Source organism: Hippopotamus amphibius, chromosome 2 (assembly GCF_030028045.1).
Source record: "Hippopotamus amphibius kiboko isolate mHipAmp2 chromosome 2, mHipAmp2.hap2, whole genome shotgun sequence".
Lineage (NCBI taxonomy): Eukaryota > Metazoa > Chordata > Mammalia > Artiodactyla > Hippopotamidae > Hippopotamus > Hippopotamus amphibius.
The window spans coordinates 37,282,336-37,303,602 of NC_080187.1; the positions used below are offsets into that span (position 1 = coordinate 37,282,336).

General features: G+C 39.9%; 1 protein-coding gene and 1 pseudogene across 2 annotated transcripts in view; one reads left to right on the plus strand and one right to left on the minus strand.

Moving 5' to 3' along the window:
* MELK (maternal embryonic leucine zipper kinase) overlaps window positions 1–10,959 on the minus strand; it is a 78,177-nt gene extending 67,218 nt beyond the window's left edge. For both annotated transcript variants that reach the window (XM_057725112.1, XM_057725111.1), the window contains exons 1-4: window positions 10,842–10,959; window positions 4,199–4,294; window positions 2,842–2,927; window positions 461–577 (exon numbers count right to left, since the gene is read on the minus strand). In XM_057725112.1, coding sequence (XP_057581095.1) covers window positions 461–577; window positions 2,842–2,927; window positions 4,199–4,256 — 261 coding nt within the window. In that variant the 5' untranslated portion in view covers window positions 4,257–4,294; window positions 10,842–10,959. The remainder of the gene's footprint in view (window positions 1–460; window positions 578–2,841; window positions 2,928–4,198; window positions 4,295–10,841) is intronic.
* A 1,616-nt stretch (window positions 10,960–12,575) lies between these two features.
* On the plus strand, window positions 12,576–13,340 carry LOC130846524 (60S ribosomal protein L7-like 1; annotated as a pseudogene).
* Window positions 13,341–21,267: the final 7,927 nt, after the last annotated feature.

A 21,267-nucleotide genomic window follows, 5' to 3' on the forward strand; every position in this document is an offset into this window, starting at 1 on the left:
CAGAACTAAAACAGGTAAGCCACTTAGCATTTAATCTTTTGGGCGGAATGTACTTTTCCCATAACTATTGATAAAATGAATGAGAATGGTCTGAATATTTGTGTCCCTCCAAAAACTCATATGTTGAAATCCTGACCCCCAAAGATGGTGGCATTAGAAGATGGGGCCTTTGGAAGGTGATTAGGACATGAGGGCAGAGCCCTCATGAATAAAACTAGTGCTCTTATAAAAGAGGCTCCGGAGAGATCCCTAGCCCTTTCTATCATACAAGGACACAGCAATAAGGTACCAGCTATGAACCATGAAGAGGGCCCTCACCTGACCGTGCTGGTGCCTTGATCTTAGAATTCCCAGCCTCCAGAACTGTGAGAAATAAATTTCTGTTGTTCATAAACTACCCAGTTTGTGATATCTGTTATAGCAGCCCAAACAGACTAAGACAGTGGAACATACTACTGACCTCGAGAACCATGAATATTTTTTCAGCTGTCTCTATCACATGGTAGAGTTGACATATATGCTGATGTCTCAGGTTCTTTAAGGCATCAATTTCTGTTTTGACCCGGGGCAAATCACTCTGTGACAAAACATTTCATTAAGTGAGCAATAAACCTATTTGGGAAGTGTTCCAAGCATCAATATCAACAACCTTAATACTAAGTAGAAAAAGCAATCAACAGCCTCAAAATAATTTGTTCAACAATACAGAAATATACAACAAAACTTATCTGTGTGTTCATTTTAAAAAGGCCTTGAGGGTTTTTCAAAAGACAAGTTCAATGTGGGGGAACAGTATAACACCCAGAAAATTAAAATAATCTCAGACTCCCTTTAGAAGGTTAGCACTCCAAACAAGGAAAATCTGAGAAACACCACTCAGTGTACATGGCTGGGCTACCACTGTGGCCTCAGCAATGTCCATTAAGAAGCACGCTGAGCTAAAAACTGGTGAATGTAGATAAGAGGTATTCACTGTCTCGGTCTTCCAACTTTTCAAGGAGCTTGAAATTTTTCAAACTGTGGAGTTGGTTGGGGAGGAGGGTAAGCCAAGGTAAAAAAGTTTTAAAGTCCATATTAAAGACAGAAATCCAGATATCCATGAAGTAAACAAGTAAAATTTTATTATAAAAAGGGACTTGATCTAATGATCCATGGTTTAAGATCCAATTACCTAGGGCCATGCAACCAGATATTAGTTCTTAATCAAGAGTCAATTGTAACTTTGACTATTCTGATATGATAATCTGTTTTTTCTTCTTTTTGGGGGGATGTGGGAGTCTGATGACTAAAACACTGAAAGTAATCAAAATATTTTTGAAGTCCTAGGAAGTAACTAAAATAAGCATAATAATAAAAAATATAAAAACAAGTCTAGAAATAATGAATTAATGAATTAACATCATCATATTGATGCTTTAGAGTAAGTTTTGAGTACTGACTGGTAATACATTTTGTAAAAACAGTTTACATTTTGTCTGCTATTTAAGTGTTTGCTGTGTCCAAGTCAATAAGTCATATTAAAGTTATAACTGAAGTTTAAGTTGCTTAAGGGAATTAAATTAATCAGTTTTGTAACCAATGTTTAAATGCTCAAGAAAAATGTTTTTTAATACCTTTTTATTAGTTTAATAAATATAGTATTTAGCACTGAAAACAAAAATACTGAAGGATAGCCTGTCAGTTGATAGGTTATTAAAAATAATTTCTGATATAGATCATTGTGTGATTTTGGCATATATTTCAGAAGGAGTTCAAAGAAGTGAGTGACATTACTATAACAAAACATATTCTCTTTGACTTATTTATGTATGTTAATCAGCACTTATATCCTTAAAAATAAAGTAACAATTGATATTAAAGTCTGTCTTGTCCTAACAAGAGAGACCCCAAAAAAGTCCAATGTATTTAATATAAAAATGCATTTTCAGTAAACTGTTCTTTGTTTGCTAATTATCAACAAATAAAATGTTTGTGCTTTTTTTACTCAGTTTTATGCTAATAATAATTATAATGCTAACTCAGTTGCAAAGAATAAAAAACTTTTTTTTACCACTCAGAGATTTTTGGTCAGAGGAAAAAAAAAGATTTTTTTTTAATTTTTAAAATTTATCTCCGAAAACAGAAACAGTCACAGATACATTCTAAGAGACTAGCGAATTCTCAGCAGAAAGAGACCAGAACAAAGCATAGAAATCAAACCACACAAGGGATGGTAGAAAGAATTAGGAAAAAAAAAGACCACTCAGGATGACTTCAAACACTGCTAAGGGTATATAATACCCAAAAGACCACCAAAAGAGACAGATCTTCCCTTAATAGAAAAAACAGAAAACTTTATGTATATTATAGCCAAGATCACAAATTAAATGGGCTGCTTTAGAAGGTAATGAGCAACTCAATCCTGGAAGCATTCATGTAGAGGAAAAGCAGGCTGATTAGGGAAAGGATTTCATAAGTTCTAATAAAAGTTAGAATACATTTGAATAAAATTATTCTTTGAATAAAATTCTGGGACATATATACTATAAAATAGATCAACAGTCAGTAAGAGTATCATGAGAAAATAAAGGAGATACCAATACCCAGAAACACCTATAAGACTATAAAACAACTGCAGAAAAATGAACCCTACAGACTTTAAATATGTGCCATTGCCCTGCATTAAAATTAAGAACAAAGTAACCCCTTCCCCGGATTACTTTTTAAAACCATAGATTTATACATAACTGGCTATGGAAATGTTATTCTAATAAAAGAGCAGTAACTAGAACATTAGAGCAAATTCTGGTTTTAATTCACAGAACTGATCTATAAATATTTTTAAAATAATGTTAAACTTACCCCTAGTGCATTTTTATCCATGATTTTTATAGCTACCATTTCTCCAGTGAGGATATGGCAGGCAAGTTTGACCTTTGCAAAGCCACCTAAGTATGGGAAAATGTATTATGAACAGATAAGCAAACGAACTTAAATATCATCATCAGAGCAAACTGAAAACTCAGGCACAAATACCATTCCATATACTTTTATAAGGCTCTATGGATCTATATTTTCCCGAAGTTTATGGCCCTTTCTTCTTGTTGCCTCCAAAGTGTTAGCCATAATCCTAACCTCTCCTTATTCAATAACTAACTAAAGACTCTTTTTTTGCCATGACTGGATATCTTTAATTTTGCAATGAATAAGCAGGAAAACAAATCATTCTTTAGAAGTTTGTTTTATGATTAACATTGCAATTAAACTTGCTTTATAATTAACATTACCAGAACACAGTATAAAGTTGCAGAGACAAAAGACAATATGAAACTTTCATTCAGGTTTTAAAACTGTAAAAATAAGCAATTATGTTTCAAAACTGGCTCAAAAGCTGGACAAATGTCTACATTTAGGTATCTAAAAGAAATTGTGCACTTGGTACTTCTAAAAAGAAGCTCCTGGTAGTCCCTGCCACGGTCTTCGCCATCTCAGTAAATGGCAACTCCATCTTCCCAGGTGCTCAGGCCAAAACTCCGGAGCCATCTTTAGCCCTTCCCTTTTGTCTCCCACCCCATATCCAACCACCAACAAATCACATTAGCTCTGTCTTCAAAAATACATTAACGTTTACCTTGGGGGAAAAGAGGCAGGCACTGACTGGAAATGTTCTATGTTCTGATCTGAGTGGGGAACATATGGGTATATGTGTACCAAAAACTCCATCGAAATTAGTACACTTTATTTTGTGTTATGCCTCAATAAATTATATTTATATGTACAAACGCATGTATACATCTGTATACAGAATCCCACACCTTTCTATACACAGAATCCCACTACCTTCAATTCTATCACCATCCAAGTCACCAACATCTCCAGTATCACTCACCTAAATTACTGCAATAACCTCCTAACATCTATCTGCTTCCGCCCTTACCCTCTCCCAGCCAGGCTTTTCACAACCAAGCAGCCAGAGCGAACCTTAAAAACAAAAGGTCAGACCACTACTGGGCCCAAAACTCTCTAGTGACTTTTATTCTAAATAAAATGACCTACAAGGCCTCTCCTACAACTTTCTTCTCTCTTACTCCACTTTTTCTTACTAAAATAGGTTGAAGAATTTTAAAACTATATAAGTTAGGCTAAAAAGCTTACGGCTGCCCAAATACACTATACTCTCAAACAGATAACCTATCCTCTCCAAGAAGAAAATAATTACCTGTCCCAATAGTTTCGTATAATTCATAGTATTTGAGAAGTTCATCGTAATCTTTCATAGTCCTCCTAGAAGTTTACTCAAAATTATAAAAAGAACCTGTAAGACAAAAACAGTACATGATCAAAAAAGGAACTATTAAGAGACTATCTCCTTCACACTTGTAACTACAAATATAAATAAGTCTTGGGCATATACATGATACTGAAAAAAGTGAGTAGCCATATAAAAAAAAGAAAAAACTGGATTCCTGTCTCACACCATACATAAAAATCAATTCCAGATCAAATAAAGACTTAAATATGAAAGGTAAACCTTTAAAACTTTAATAGAATATTATCATCATTTCAGGATAGAAGAGGATCTTTTAAATAGAGACAGAAAGTGCTAACTGTAAAAAGTAATAATAGGGAATTCCTTGGTGGTCCAGTGGTTAGGACGCCACACTCATACTGCCAAGGGCCTGGGTTCAATCCCTGGTTGCGGAACTAAAATTCCACAAGTTGAGCGGCGTGGCCAAAAACAAAAAATAAATAAATAAAAGCTAGTATTATTTATATAAATAAATAAATAATAACATATTAAACAACATTGAAATTAAGAACCTCTGCATATCCAAAGACATCGTTTAAGAAAAAAACAACATAACTGTGAGAAAATATCTGCAACACATAACAATGGACTTTTATCCAGAATACATGTAATCCATCACAACGATTCAGAAAAAGACAACCCCACAGAAAAATAAGCAAATGAAATAAAAAGCCATTTCACAAAGAAACACAAATAACCAATAATAACATGAAAAAGGCTCAATTTCATTAGTCATCAGGGATATGCAAATTAACACTCCAATGATATAACTTCAAGATACATGTAATGAGATACATATTTTATTATTATGCTTCACAACTTACATGTGTTACATATACTCTTAAGTATATATCAAATAATTTACAAAAATAACACATACACACTACTATATATCAAATAATCAACAAGGACCCATTGTATAGCACAGGGAACTCTACTCAGTATTCTATAATAACCAATATGGAAAAAGAATCTGAAAAAGAATGGATACATGTATATGTATAACTGAATCACTTTGCTGTACACCTGAAACTAACACAACATTGTAAATCAACTATACTCCAATATAAAATAAAAATTAAGTTAGTAAATGAATAAATAAATAATGAAAAATTAGTTATAAAAGTCATAGGACGTCTTATTTGATTTTTGTCTTCCTGAGTTTTAAAATTAACTAGAATTACAAAAAACCAGGGGGTGAGTAGACATAAGGTCATACTCATACCAGCTTTGTCTTATTTGGGGAGGATAAGCTCTTAGTTGACTTTAACTAGAGATTAGCAGTGTATCTGGCAGAACTGCTAATGCACTCATACCACTAACTCTGAATTTTCTTGTATTCATTCATTTATCCACACAGATGTGTTTATTGAGCACCGATGATATGCCAGACCTGCACTTGGCACGAAGGCTATAACAGAGGAGAAAAGAAATGTGGTTCCTGCCCTCATAGATCTTGCATTCCAGTAGAGAAGACAAAGGGCAAATTAACAGGCAAGGAATTAAATAATTACAATTTGTAATAAATACTGTGGAAAATAAGCAACAGTGGTTAGAATGGGTCACCAAGAAGGTAACATTTAAGTCAAGATCTAACTAAAAGAATGAGAAGCAAAGAAAAGAAAATCAACACCTGCTGGTAATCAAACTGGGATACTGTCATCAACACTTGAACAATGTTTCCAATAGGACCTGAACAGGCCATGTAAACAATATTTCTATATGAAGCACTTAAAATGATAATGTTCCTTTGACAGACTGCTGCTTTCTCACCAATGACATCCTCAGGGCTACCTCATTCCTCCCACTTCCTGCTTCCTCAGATACCCAAATGCTGAAATGCTCCTGCTCTTTCATAACATCCATTCCAAAACTGGTCCTTGGGACTTCCCTGGTGGCCCAGTGGGTAAGACTCCATGCTTCCAATGCAGGGGACCCGGGTTCGATCCCTGGTTGGGGAACTAGATCCTGCATGCATGTTGCAACTAAGAGTCTGCAAGCCCCAACTAAAAAAACAAAAATCTGGTCCTTGCTCCCCCAGCACAAGCCCAAATCCTTTAAGTCCCTTTCCAGCTCACTCTTACTGAGATGCCCAAGATCCTAGGGAGTATGGTTCCTCTTGCTGCAGCAAGCTAAGTACACTTAATGTTTTTTAATCATAGATGTGTTCCTAATGGTCTGTGGTCGATAGGCCTTAACAGTAATTGTTAACCCAAAAAGAATGAGAGGAAGAGCATTCCAGAAACAGGGAATTTAGGTGCAAATATCCCAGAAGAAGAAAAGGTTGACATGTACTGAATTGAAACTGCTTTCAGAGGTACCAGCAATAGGAAATGCAGATTTGGAGCTGGGACAACTGGCAATTGGTTAGGCATATGGGAAAAAGAACATTGGATCGCTATCTCACACCGCACACGAAATCAATTACAGTAAAGACTTTAAAGTGAAAGAAAGACAATTAAGTCAGATAAGGCCTTACCCATACCAGACGTATAGCTAGGAGTGGCAAGGGGAAGAGAATGGAGATAACAATTAGAAAAGTAAGAATTAGAAGAATAGTTTCATGGAAGCCAAGAAGGAAAAAGCAAAACTAATAAAAGAAAGTTTCTAGGAAGTAGATTTCTAAATAATTTTGCAAGTGCTCCTACATAGGTTAAGTCCTAGGACCTGAGTTTAGATACTGTAAAGTGGAGTTTTCTTATAGGTAGACATGGGGTGAAAGCTCTCTGAACCTATATAAATAGTTTCTCTAAGGAGCTCTTCTTCCTAGAGGCTAGTGTGAAAGGACAGGACTTGAGATTTCAACGTTGGGAAGAGAGGCTTCCACATCCCCTAGAAAGCCAAGCAGGAATCAGAGGGGCCCAGGGAAGTAGAGGTCACTGAATCAAGAGCAAAGAATCTCCTGCAGAGTCCAGCACAGCATACCAAGGGCTCTAGAGTTCACAAAGGGCTTTGAGGCCATGACCCAGCTAGTGATAAACTCTCCCTTTGCCTGGTCTGACCCCTGTGTACAAATCTCCTTCAGTGACCTAGCAGTGTACTAGGTATGGCACCACGGGGTTCAAGATCCCAGGACCCCACCCTCTTTAACACTTAGAAAGATTAGGTAAGTATATGCATAGCCAACTGGGACTTGGGCAAAGTTCTACCTAGAAAGGCCAAAACTCATACAGCTTAAGTAATGCCTCTCAGTAGTGGAAACCTGCTGCTAGTGCTCATTTCTAGAGCCAGATGGCCTCCCTTCACCAACAGGCAGAGCTGTAGCAAGTCTGCTGAAGGTCTGGGATTGGGTAAGTGGCCAGCACCATGTTCACTACCTTCAAGTTTTCGGTCCTTCATCCTGGCTCATCCAGAGCTGAGTAGCCAGCATGTTATTAAATCTTAATAATGGTCATGACTTTGGAAGACCTAGAGTATGAGTGCAACCTCAGGACTGTGGTGAGTTTATAAAGGAAAAGACAGAGCAATAGGGAAGGTCCTTGCTATAATGGAGATGGGTAATCTTCTTAAACTGAGGTGGAGAAAAAACTGAATGAAATTATCAAAAGCCCAAGAACCACAGAGGATTTTTTTTTTAAAGAGATCCCTTTAAATATCCTTTTAAAATACCTAAAGCACTCTGATTCCATGAATCATTTTACTTGGAGATAAAAGATATGTTATTTAGCAAGTAAAAAGCCTTCAAAAATTTGGTCAGTGAAATGAACACCAGAGCAGAAGTTTTGGAAGGGAAAATATCAAAACCCAAGAAAGAAATCAGCTTTGGAGAAAAAAAAAAGGCTTTAGTAGCAATGTCAAAGCTGAAATAACAAGAAAGATAAAGATCATGGGCAAAAGACATTCTGATCTAATAAACAATATTAGTCATTTCCTTGGAAGAGGTGGCATTGGACCAACTTAATAAGCAGGTTGAACTTTTAATCTAGCTGAATCTGCATGAACAGTGTAGGCAAACAAAGAAACAAAGTCAGGTCCTGATGCTAACGGAAAGCTGGTGATATAAAAGGAAATATTTCTGCTTCCAATGGAGTGGCAAAAGTTGTTCCAGGCAAGGAGACAGCACAGAGGACATATTTATTCTCCCTGGGCACCTGAGACACAAGGTTAGAAATATCCTTAATAGCAGTACTAATTCAGAAACCTTTTAAAGGGCATTTGTCACTGAAGCAAATTGGGAATGAAGTGTAACCACACCCCAAAAAGACAGAAATCACAGGACTAAGAATTTTTAAAACAGGCAAAGACAGCAGTAAAGGTACAGAGGTCAACACAAGGCTAAGAAATCTTTGGGATTCTGATGAGGGAGAAGAGAATGAACAGGATATTGGAAATGGGGGAATGTCAGGCTATAAATCGGTTTAGAAAGTCGTCCGCTATAAAAGTAGGCTATCAGCTTCCTTAGAAAGCAAAGCCCCAACTAATGCAGTATAGGGGTATTCAGAACACAGGGGCTAAAGAGGAAACACAAAGAGACATTCCAAAGTTTAAAAACCATGAGATGGAGGGAGTTCCCTGGTGGCCTAGTGGTCAGGATTCCTGGTTTTCACTGCTGTGGCCTGGGTTCCATCTCTGGTCACTGAACTGAGGTTCTGCAAGCTGTGCAGCACAGCCAAAAAACAAAAACAAACAAACAAACAAAAACCTGAGATGGAAATGGACAAAGGGAAAAAAGTAAGCCTTAGGAAATATAAGACTCCGAACTGCCACCACTGCACATGTCTAAATTCCATACAAAGGACTGGGCTATTTCAAACTGCCATAGGCAGAAAGAGAAAGTAATTGGTATGATGTTGGAATTCATTTTCCCAGATAGGGATACAAGAGTGTCATAATCAAGTTCTTGACAGATTTTTCCCAAATGAGTTTTGAATTTCCAGGTTATGGCCTCCAGTCAACTAGCAGAGATCAACTTGCACCAGTGTAAGACTGAATCACACACCTCCTTTTACTTCCTTCCATTTTCTTATCTACCCGCTTCCCTCAAATCACACCACGTCTTTAGGTGAGTAATACCAAAGTGGGCCTAAATTATATCTATTGAACCCAGGGAATATCACTTTTGCTACTGTATAAGAAAACTGGTATTTACATTGCAAACTGCTACAATGATAGCAGATTTTACTTGGCTTTTAAATTTTGTGGCAGTGAAGCTGGTTCTGAAGTGCTCTCCCTGTTTATCCTCTGGAGTTTGGAAATACAGAACGCAGGAAAGACTTGTGACTGGAGTAACCCACCTGTTGCTAAAGGAGGTATATAATCAGTTAATGTGGAAGGCAGCCTCCCAACTGTGGATAATGAAGAAGGAAACTAGACCCCAGACACCTGAATGTCCTTCTGAATGTGGCTAAGTAGAAGAACTGGAGATATATACAATTGGGGTCTTGAACTTTTCTGAGGAAAGAAGGAATTGCCTAGATAGCGGGAGAAAGTTTATCAGTAAATTTTATAGGATAGCAACAAATTGGGGGCATTTTCTTACCAACATAGTCTTATCTGTGTTATGCTATTACCTGCTGTGTAATACATTAACACCTAGTGAGCTTGGTATGACACTGATGCTGAGGATACTTCAAACGAAAAGTAGAATGGCACATAATGTGGCCTTGTAATACATTTAATTAACATCCCTGCTCGTTTGCAGAGGCTTCTGGGAGCACCAACAAAGAGGCATTCACTCCTGAAGGTAGTAAGGGACTGATCTGGCCATCTGGTTGGCCCATAGTAGACACACTGAAAGGATAGATCCACTGGTGAGACAAGCCCATGAAGGTACAGTAAGAGTGTTTCTGATTTATCCCACACAACACAGAGACAGAAACCAAAATATGAACAAGAAAGTTAGGAACACTGGTCTCTAAGCAAAACTCCAGGCACCTCTGATCCTCCACTACCTTCCCCCTTTCCACTACCAAAGAGAAATACCAACTGTGAAGCTCAAGAACAATTACTCATGCTAGGAGCTAGAGGCCTGATCACTCTCCTGGGACGCCCTCCTTTGGAAGTCTCCCTTTTCCCCACTGGTCTCTCGGTGGGAGTCATCTTTTACTGCTACAGCATCCGGTGCACATTTCCCTTTTAGTGTAAGCCTCTTAAGCCACTCCTTTGGGAAGGTGAAGGAAGAGGAAGGATTTGGTCTCTGAAAAGGGGGTGATAAGACATAACACATTTCCTTTTTTACTGAACTGCCCAGTAAATTGAGTTGAACAAACAGAAATAACTCGAAACCCTTCTTTGCACTTCTTTGCCGGAGACCTTCAGGGTCATGGAAACGTGGAATGGGAATGCACATCTATCACAGCCTCCTAGGTGGCAAGCGCTTCCCCTGCACACCTCATCGCTAACCCGGAGGCGGATACGATCACTATCCCCACTTACAGAGGAGAAAACCAGGGGTCGGAGAGGCTAACTCATCCAGGGAACCGGGCTTGTAAGGCGGGGCTCCGGTGAAGTTCCCCAACCTCCTGCGAGCCAGGAGCAACCTGGGCTCGAGCCGCCTTCCCCCGCGCCGCGCACGGCCGGGACCCCGGCCCTCCCCCACGCGGGACACACTGACCTGAGGGCGGAGGGCCGGGAGGGACTGAGCCAGGCAGAAAGACAGACGCGCCGGCCTGCCGTCCCGAGGGAAGCTGCAAGTACAGGGAGTTCCGAGGAACCTTTTGCGTGGCCAGGTTCTGGCCGCTTCCGCCCGCCAAGGGAATCAAACCTCGCGCGCCGGAAGGGGCGGGGGCGGGGGCGGGGCGCAGCGCGGGCGGGGCGGTCCCAGCGAGGCGGGGGCGAGGCTGCCCTAGGACCCCGAGCGGGGAGGGCTGGCCCGGGACTGCGATGGCCAAGAGGCCTCTGGGGCTTGATGAGGGGTGACTTGAGGCCTTGGTATGTGACCTGGACTGCGCCTCCCCGGAGGGCACGGAAAGATTTTCCTGGTGGTGTGGACCTACAAAGTTTTCACATAATTGAACTTTTAAGTTTTCTTTCCTAAAATTCATCTGCAGATCAGTCGCTAGTACGGTTCTCATTTTCTTCCTCACCTTGCCCAGTGACCCTTCTGCTACCCAACAAAAGACAAGTATACCTCTCCCCTCTAAAAATCTTACTAAAATATGTTGCCACGAGGAATAAAACCCCTAGGGGCCAAACTGTCCATTAGATAACTCAAGGTACCAGAAACACCAACCTAGCATCACAGTATAAGTGCTTCTAATACGTCTTACTGTTTGGTTATTATTTATGTGACTTTCATTGGCTGCATGAATTACAGTTGTAATGATAACTCAATCCTGAAGGAAAAAAATTATAGCAAGAGGAAAGGAAAAATAACTATAAATTTATATATGTGTTTTTTAAATAGACTTTTTTTAAGAACGGTTTAGATTCGCAGCAAATTTGAGGGGTACAGAGATTCCTCCTAAACTCTCTGCCCCCACCACATGCATAGCCTCCCCCATTATCAATATCCCCCGACCAGAGTGGTGCATCTGTTACAACTGATGAACCTAAATTTTCTCCCAAAGACCACGATTTACATGAGGGTTCCTTCTTGGTGTTATATATTTTATGGGTTTACACAAATGTATAATGACATGTCTCCACCATTATAGTATCATTCAGAGTAGTTTCACTGCCCTAAATTTTTCTGCTCTGCCTACCTATGAAGTAGAATTGTTATATGTGTTTTCACTGCAATGAAGTATGCTATCACACTGGATAAAAGATTTTCAAGCAAAAAAAAAAAAAAAGAATACACTAAGATAACATTCCGAAATATGAATTAGGAGAAAAAAGATGGAAAACAAGCAAGTTAAAAAAGAAATTGTGTGTTTTGTTTGTGTATTTTTTCATTGCGTAATAGTGTGTATCAAATCATTCCGGTACTTCCAATCCATTGGATATCTTTAAAGGAGTTACAGCTTTACTTTCAGAGGTTTACAATAACCAGTTGTTTTAAAAACTATTTACAATTAATCAAAAAATTAAAACCTTTGTTGAATATTCAGAATTGTGACGAGAGGGTGCATGGTGGGAAGCCATTTGGTGTTTATGGCCTGGCCTCCAGCATTATGAGAATACAGCTGAAACAGAAAAGGCTGGGTTTTGAAGATGACACGGCTCTAAAAAGCCTGGAGATCGTGCGAAGGAAGCTTTGTGCAATTTTTGGCAGGAATTAGGGTTAGCGAGGCTTCAGCAGGTCACTGCTGCTAAGAGGACGCCTGCTGTCCTGGTCACCACGCCAGGAACTAGAAATAGACATCTCTATGGTCGAGTAAACATAGAGCGGTTCCTGGGGCTGCTCATGAGCAGTAGCCCTGGCATCGGAAAGATGGAGGAAGAGCAAAGAAAGATTCCTTTGGTTCCAGAAAACCTCTTGAAAAAGAGGAAGGCTTATCAGGCCCTCAAAGCCACCCAGGCAGAGCAGGTGCTTTTGCAAAAGAAGGAACAGAGGGAATGGAAAAGAGCTCAAGTTTAAGTGACTAGAATTGTTCCTACATGATTCCTGGCAGCAACTATGTGACAGGGTGCTCCTCAGACGTCTAGAAGTGAAACCTCATGGCTTGGAAGTGCCAGATAAACATTCTTTGGCCTTTGTTGTATGCATCCAAAGGATTATTGGGGTGAGTTCACTGGTGCAGAGGACCATTGCAAGTCTTCGCCTAAGATTTTCAGTGGTGTCTGTGTGAAAGTAACCCCTCAAACCATAAAAACGCTTTGTATAGTGGAACCTTAAGTGACCTGGGGATTTCCAAATCTGAAGTGTGTTCGGGAACTCATTTTGAAACGTGGACAAGCCAAGGTCAAGAATAAAATCATCCCCCTGACAGACAACACAGCGATTGAGGAGCACCAAGGGAAGTTTGGTTTTATTTGCTTTGGGAGACCTCATTCATGAAATTGCCTCCCCGAGGAAGGCAATTTTCAGGCAATCTCAGGGTTCTTGCACCCTTTCCAACTCTCAGTGGCCCATCAGGCTACCAAGAATAGAATGGGTTTCCTTAAGGAGGTGGGCTCACCTGGCTATGGAGGTGAACACATCAGTCAGCTCATCCGGCAGCTGAACTAAATCCAGAATATCTGAAAATACAGTGCATTTGGAAGCATGTGGTTTTGTTTTACGGAATTGTTACCAAGTATCTTTAAAGAAGATTATTTTCTGCTATATCTTCAGAAACTGGAGGGAAAGTGTCAGGGAAAAGATGGTGATATTCATGGCAGGCACCTTTCATTTCACCCCCATTCCAAGAAAATATTCCTGTGTGTTTTCCGTATTGGTCACCATCCACCTCTGAAACCAGCAAAAGACTCATGCCATGGAGGAGGGATGCTTTGTCACATCTTCTATCCTGGGGGTTAATGTTGTTGAATGAATACCCAAGCATGAATACAAGACAGCAATGGACCAACCTCAGGGGCATACTTGAACCTGGGGGTTCCTAGGGCCTTATTTTGGAAAGACTTTGAAATACAATTAGAAAGAAGAGCACAAGGTACTTCCCTGGTGGCACAGGGGTTAAGAATCTGCCTGCCAATGCAGGGGACATGGGTTCGAGCTCTGGTGCAGGAAGATCCCACATGCTGCAGAGCAAATAAGCCCGTGTGCCACAACTGCTGGGCCTGCATGCTGCAACTACTGAAGCCTGTGTGCCTAGAGCCCATGCTCCACAACAAGAGAGGCCACAGCAATGGGAAGCCTGCGCACTGCAACAAAGAGTAGCCCCTGCTCACCGCAACTGGAGAGAGCCCATGCACAGCAACAAACACCCAATGCAAACAAAAATAAATGAGATAAATAAATAAATTTAAAAAAAGAAGAGCACAAGAGCAATGCTCGGTCGTCTCTGCTGTGAGTCTGTGTTCTAATTTCAGTGACAGCTCTCAGACTTGGCTGGCTGTAAGTGTATTTGATGGCTTTCTTATCCTTGCCTGCAGCTGGCTTAATGCTTTTCTTTAGCTCAGGATTTTAACTTATTCTTGGATCTATGAGAAGGGAAGGACCGTTTCCCCAGGAAAACATGTGGAAACTCCAGTTCTCTCTTGGAAATTTAGAGTGTTTGTAGACCCTACTCAGAGACCCATGCATCTTAGGTGAAGAAGTCCTACACTATCAGAATTGGTCACCCAGGCTCTTATCTTCATAGTCTTTTCTGGTTCTGTGCCCGGTGGAAGACCAAAGGTTACCAAGGTAGCTTTTTCCCTTCAAGCCAAGTGTTACCTCTTAAGAACATGGTGGTAGATCATTGAGTCCCTGTGCCATCTATGACTCAGGGAAATGCCCACTGTTTAGTTCTGCTGGGCTTCAAGAGGGAATTTTCTGGTTTCCCTGATGATCAGTCCTCTTCTTAAACCCAAATCAGGATGGAGTGAACCATTTTCTTGGTTTGGCGTGGATGAAATTAGCACTCTTTGGTCTTTTAGGCCCAGGCAAGCAGCTTCATTGGACCATTTCCTTATATATTCTAGAATCCAGAAGTATTGCCCTCTGCCCTGCAGGTAATAATGCAGACCGACATTTCTGGAGGTTTTAGACCTAGAAAGGGGGCCTGGCCCTGCTTGTGTCTGTCATCCGTGTCCACCCCTAAATGAGCCTTCCCTCTGCTCCTGTCACTCACTTAGTTGCCTCTACTTGCCATCTAAGCAGTTGGTGAGGGTGTGCCAGGCATAGCTTAAGAGCTGAAAACATGCTTAACTATTGTGTCCCGTGGTCCTTTAAGATCAGCTCTGCTGCAGTTTTGGTTCATGGGACACTCAGACATGTTACCGAGTCCAAGCGCATACTGCTCACCTCCCAACAGGCCAATAAATGGAGAGACGAGTTGTTGGGACGAGGAATGATGACTTTATTTAGAAAGTCAGAGAACTGAGAAGATGGTGGGCTCATGTCCCCAAAGAACCATCTTGCCTGAGTTAGAATTCAGGCTTCTTTTATACTGAAAGGGGAGGGAGTAAAGTCAAACATTTCCTGGTTCCGCATCAGCCTCCGGAGGGGATGTGTTAGTCGTTCACAGGTGGGTCTGGTCAACTAAACAAAGGTATTTTAGCTTAATGCTCTTTACCTGGGAGGCAGGGTTCCCAGAGATGGGCTGTTATGTATAATTTAAGCTTATTAGGTAACATCCCTTTAGTGATTAACTTGTAACAGAATACAAAAGGTTCTTCCCTATTACAAACATAGCTGTGAGATAGAGTTGGAGGTATTAACAGTGCTTTAAAATGTGCCAGATTGTGAGGTAATTAAGTTTGTTGGCTCAAGAGTTAACCTGCCAGGATTAGATGTTACAAATGTTACTCATACTGTGAAACGTGAAATCAGATTACTTTAAAATGGTTTATGAAAGAGTCATGGGAAAAGAGCAGTTGTGAGTGTGGAAGCCCAGGGTTTATATCCCGGATTCGTCTTAAGCTTATAACATGGGAATGTTTCCACTCTTGCCTGTAAAATGGAGCTAATATAGTCAAGCCTGTCTGCCTCACATGGTTAAGAGTACTAAGGAAAATAACAGTTCTCAACTTAGAATTCTATATAAATAAAGGAGGTTATAAAAATTATCATTAAAAGTATACTGAGAAAGTTTAGATATCTACTTAAAGTTTTTCAAAATTATATTGAGTGTACATATTCAAAAGAGCTTCAGTATGACTGAATTAAGGAGAGTAATTATGCTGCAAGAGAAAACAGTCCAGTGCAAGGAGGCAGGGCTCTGAGCTGCGGGACCTGAACTGAAAGAAGTGCCTGCCCCTCTGTGAACCTATTTCCTCAAATGGACAATAAGGAGATTGAATATAATTCTGCTGCTCCCAGTTTCTTGAGTCACTAACTGGGTGGGTCAGGCCATTTGGAATGTAACGTCTTTACCAATAATAACACCATTAGCAGCAATAATAAAACCCTCTACAATTTTTTGAACGATTCATGTGCACTTAGATGCATCATCTCTATAACCGAGTGTCTGCCCCTCTCACACACAGTAATTCATGCCATTCATTCTTTTATCAGCCACCAGTGTCTACCATATGCCTCACCCTGTTCAGGGCAATGCCAGAGAAGGGAAGAAAAGAGATGTGGCTTCTGCCCAAGGAAGCTCAAAGACAGAATGACCAGATCCGCAGACAGCCAACTCTAATGAAGGACCAGACAGAAGCACTAAATACACGTGCCTTCAGCCATGCTGGCTAGAGCTGAAAATGGGAAGCAGTTATTTCTGACTAGGGGACTGAAGTATTTTAGAGCATTCCCCAGACAGGGAGAGCTCTGTGCAGAAGCACAGAGGCAAGAAAACACAGGTCTCCTGGGAGAAAGGTATGTTGGGTGGAGCACAGGAGACAAGGGGTGGCAGGAAAGGAAGAGCCAGTAATCAAGGAACCCTTTGTGAAGGGCCTTGAGTGCCAGGCTAGAGTTGGGAGGGGTGCTGACCAGGAAAGGGAGATGATCACTTGTGCATTTCAGAGAAAGCCCAAGCAGCCACTCTGCCGGCATAAGAGTATCTGAGCCTGGCAAGGCAGCACGAGAGCTGTGCTTCTCTGGTGGTGGAATGAATGCCTGAATGTCAGCACCATTTGTGGCTGAGTCATCAGTGGGGACAGGAAGCAAAGGCTTCAGTCCATTCATAGCAATGCTGTTTCTCTCCCTAGGCCAGTCAGGTTAGCACATCTCAGGCTACAGACCATGCCTTGATTCTTATATCCAATCCGAGAGAAAATGGGAAGCCACACAAAAGCAAGGTTTTGGCCATAGTCTTGCTAGAAAAGGAGATAACTCCAAAAAACCTATTTAAAATACTTCAGGAAATTGAATTTGAAAACTACTTTGGGAGTTTTTTAAATTTCCTAGTTTTGATAATTAAATTGTAGTTGAGTAAGCCGATGTCCTTGTTCACAGGAAAGCATGGGGTGGGTATGATGATGACAGTGTTGGTGATGGTAGGACAAAACGTAGAATTAGTGAATCTGGGTAAAGGATGTGTGGGAATTCCGTGTTCTGTTCTGTTCTATTCTTGCAACTTTCCAATAACTTTGAAATTATTTCAAAATTAAAAGTAACCCAAAAATGTCAGGAATGTGTTTCTTAATTCTGTTTATCCCTTAGCACCTACCACAGGATCTTAATATTACTGTAAATAACAATGATTTCTCTCTTGAGTTCCATTCTCTGCTAGGCATTACTAGGGGTTGTATACACATTATTTCTAATCCTGCAGAGTAGGTATTCTTATTCCCATTTTGCAAATGAGAAAACTGAAGTTCAAGAAGTTTAGGATCTGATAAGAATGAAAGCCCGGAATCCAAAGCCCAGGATTTTTCTGCTGTAATTCTCAGTTAATTTTTGCTGAATGAAATATAAGAGAAGTTTGAACAATTTAAGGTACCATACAAATATAAGAGACTTTATGAATTCCTGAGAATTATGAGGAACGTTCTGATCTAAAGAGTACCCTCATCAATAGGCAAAGGCTAAATGTTAGTAGAATACTATGCAATCAATTTTTCAAAAGAATTAGGTAAGTATACTGCCATTAGGATTGCCATATAAAATGGCAACATACTGGGGGGATATTTACACTAAAAAAATTATCCATTATTTATCCAAAATTCAAATTTAGCTGAATATCTTGTATTTTTATTTGTTATATCTGACAACCCTAAATGACATGAAATGATGTGTTTTTTAAGTGAACAAAATAAGCTACTGACAGATATAGCACAGCCCCATTTTTATTTAGAAAAATGTGTAAGTATGAGAAAATGTCTGAAAGGATATACTTTATTTTCTTTCTGTTTTTTAAAAAAATTATTTATTTATTTTTATTTATTGTCTGCACTGGGTCTTCATTGCTGCGCACAGGCTTTCTGTAATTGCAGAAAGCGGGGACTACTCTTCATTGCAGTGCTCGGGCTTCTCATTGCAATGGCTTCTCTTGTTGTGGAGCACAGGCTCTAGGCATGCGGGCTTCAGTACTTGTGATGCATGGGCTCAATAGTTGTGGCTCACGGGCTCTAGAGCGCAGGCTCAGTAGTTGTGGCACCCGGGCTTTGTTACTCCGTGGCATGTGGGATCTTCCTGGACCAGGGCTCAAATCCATGTCCCCTGCATTAACAGGTGGATTCTTAACCACTGTGCCACCAGGGAAGCCCAAGGAAGGATATACTTTATAGTGTTAACATTCTCTCTAGAAAATGGAATTAGAGTAAGGTATGTAAAGAAGATTTAATTTTTACTTTCTATAGTACTCTATTGCATGTATTTTTAATTGAAATCTTTATTGAGATAATTATAGATTCATATGCAGTACTAAGAAATAATGCAGAGAGTTCTCCTGTATGCTTTGCTCAGTTTCTCTCTAAGTTGGAAAAAATAACTCTTTTTTTCTGTACTACCACTCACAGTGAACACTTCTGACACCAGTTGGGTGTCTACAATTCAATTGAATTCTGACACTATCTACCTGTTAGCATTAGACCCCACTGGTTAAGAGCTTAGTCCCACAAGACTGTTGCCACTTCTGATGCCAGTCTGGAGTGCAGGCCTCCTGCACTTCTGACCAAGCAGCTATAAATCAGGGCTTCCCATGGCCCCCTTCTTGAGTTCAATAATCTGCTAGAGCAGCTCACAAAACTCAGAAAAAGTTTACTTACTACAGTACTGATTTATGATTCAAGAATGCAACTCAGGAACAGCCAAATGGGAGAGATGCATAGGGCAAGATGTGTGGGAAGGGGTGCAGGGCTTCCATGCCCTCTCCAGGACCGTCACCCTCCCAGCGCCTTGATGTGTTCGGCAACCTCTCTGAATGCTTCAGTTAGGGTTTTTATAGAGGCTTCACTATGTATGCATAATTAATTAAAACTTCCAACCCTTGGGACTTTCCTGGTGATCCAGTGGTTAAGACTCCACGCTCCCAATGCAGGGGGCCCGGGTTCGATCCCTGGTCAGGGAATTAGATCCCACATTCATGCCTCAACTAAAGATCCTTCACGCTGCAACTAAGACCTGGCACAGCCAAATAAATAATAAAGTAAATAAATAAACATTTTTAAAAAAATTCCAACCCTCTAGTCACATGGTTGATTTTCCAAGCAAAAACCAATCCCCACATCCTTAGGAGCTTTCCAGGATTCTCCTGCCACTAGTCATCTCATTAACATACAAAAACCGCACTTACCGCTTCAGAGATTGCAAGGGTTCTAGAGTTGTGTGGCAGGAAAGGGGGAGTGGGGAGGGCAGACAGCAAATATGTATTTCTTATTATGTCACCCCCTCCCCAGTGGTAACATTTTGCAAAACAAACTCATCCAAGTTGTTGCATGTATCAGTGGTGCATTCCTTTTTATTGCTGAGTAGCATTCCACAGTTGGATGTACCACAGTCTATTTAACCATTCACCTGTGGAAGGACATCTGGGATGATCACAGCTTGGGGCTATTACAAACAAAGCTGCTATGAACATTCGTATGCAGGTTATTGCATGCGTTTTTAAACTAATTTTTAGATCTAAAAATAATAGATTATATAAAAATGTTAAAACAATACAACAAAAAATAAATGGCAAAACAAGTAGCAAACTGGGAAAGATTTACAATGTATACATAGACAAACCAAATAAACTGGTAGCTGAGATTGCCTCTGGGGAGAGGAACTGGTTGGCTAGAGGAAAGGGAAGCAAAGAAGACTCCTCACCACTTTGGCTTAGTACTTTTTGAATTTTATACCAGGCTTGTCTATTAACCTTTCAAAACTGAATTTTTTAAACAATTAAAAAAAATCTTTTTGCAACAGATATGATTACTTACAATTAAAAAAAAATTTTTTTTAATGAATAATCTTCTGGATGAAAGAAACAAACAAAAAACCTGTATGTGGTCAGTGGTTTCAGAGCTAGATAATCCTCTCCAGATGGCCTGCCCTCCCAGAACCTGGGAACCTGGGCAGGACGTGTTGTTATGATTGGAATTAATGGAATTTATGAAAATCACGAAAATTTGGAAATCTTGCCCACCCAAGGAGCAAGATTGTGTGTTGCCAATGAAATAAAGATGTTTCCCTCAAATCTTTACCAGGAGAACAGAAACCAGCCAAGTAAAAGGGTCACAATTATCAGAGAAACACTAATCCAGGAAACTACATTGTCAGTGACAAAAGTGGGGAAGGAGAAACAAAAGCAAAAATAAATAAATGAAACCTAATTAAACTTTGCATAGCAAAAGAAATCATCAACAAAACAAAAAGACAACCTATTGAATGGGAGAAAATATTTGTAAATGATATGACAAATAAGGGTTAAGATCCAAAATATATAAACAGCTCATACAACTCACTGTCAGAAAAAGCAAGTGTTAAAAAATGAGCAGAAAACCTGAGTAGACGTTTTTCCAAAGAAGACATACAGATGGTCAATAGGCACATGCAAAGATGCTCAACATCGCTAATCATCAGAGAAATGCAAATCAAAACCACAGTGAGATATCACCTCACACCTGTCAGAATGGCTATCATCAAAAAGACCACAAATAAATATTGGTGAAGATGTAGAGAAAAGGAAACTTTTGTACACTGTTGGTGGGAATGTAAATTGGTGCAGCCATTGTGGAAAACAGTATGGAGGTTCCTCAAAAAACTAAAAGTAGAACTGCCATATGATCCAGCATTTCCACTCCTGGGTACATATCCAAAGAAAATGAAAACATTAATTTGAAAAGATACACGCATCCCAATGTTCATAGTAGCATTATTTACAATAGCTGATACGTGGAAGCAACCTAAGTGTCCATCAACAGATGAATGCATAAAGATGTGATATATGTATACAATGGGATATTACTCAGCCATAAAAAAAAAGACTGAAATTTTAGCATTTACAACAACATAGATGGACCTGGAAGGCATTATGCTTAGTGAAGTAAGTCAGACAGAGAAAGACAAATACTGTATGATACCACTTGTATGTGGAATCTAAAAAATAAAACCAGTGACTATAACAAAAAAGAAACAGACTCAC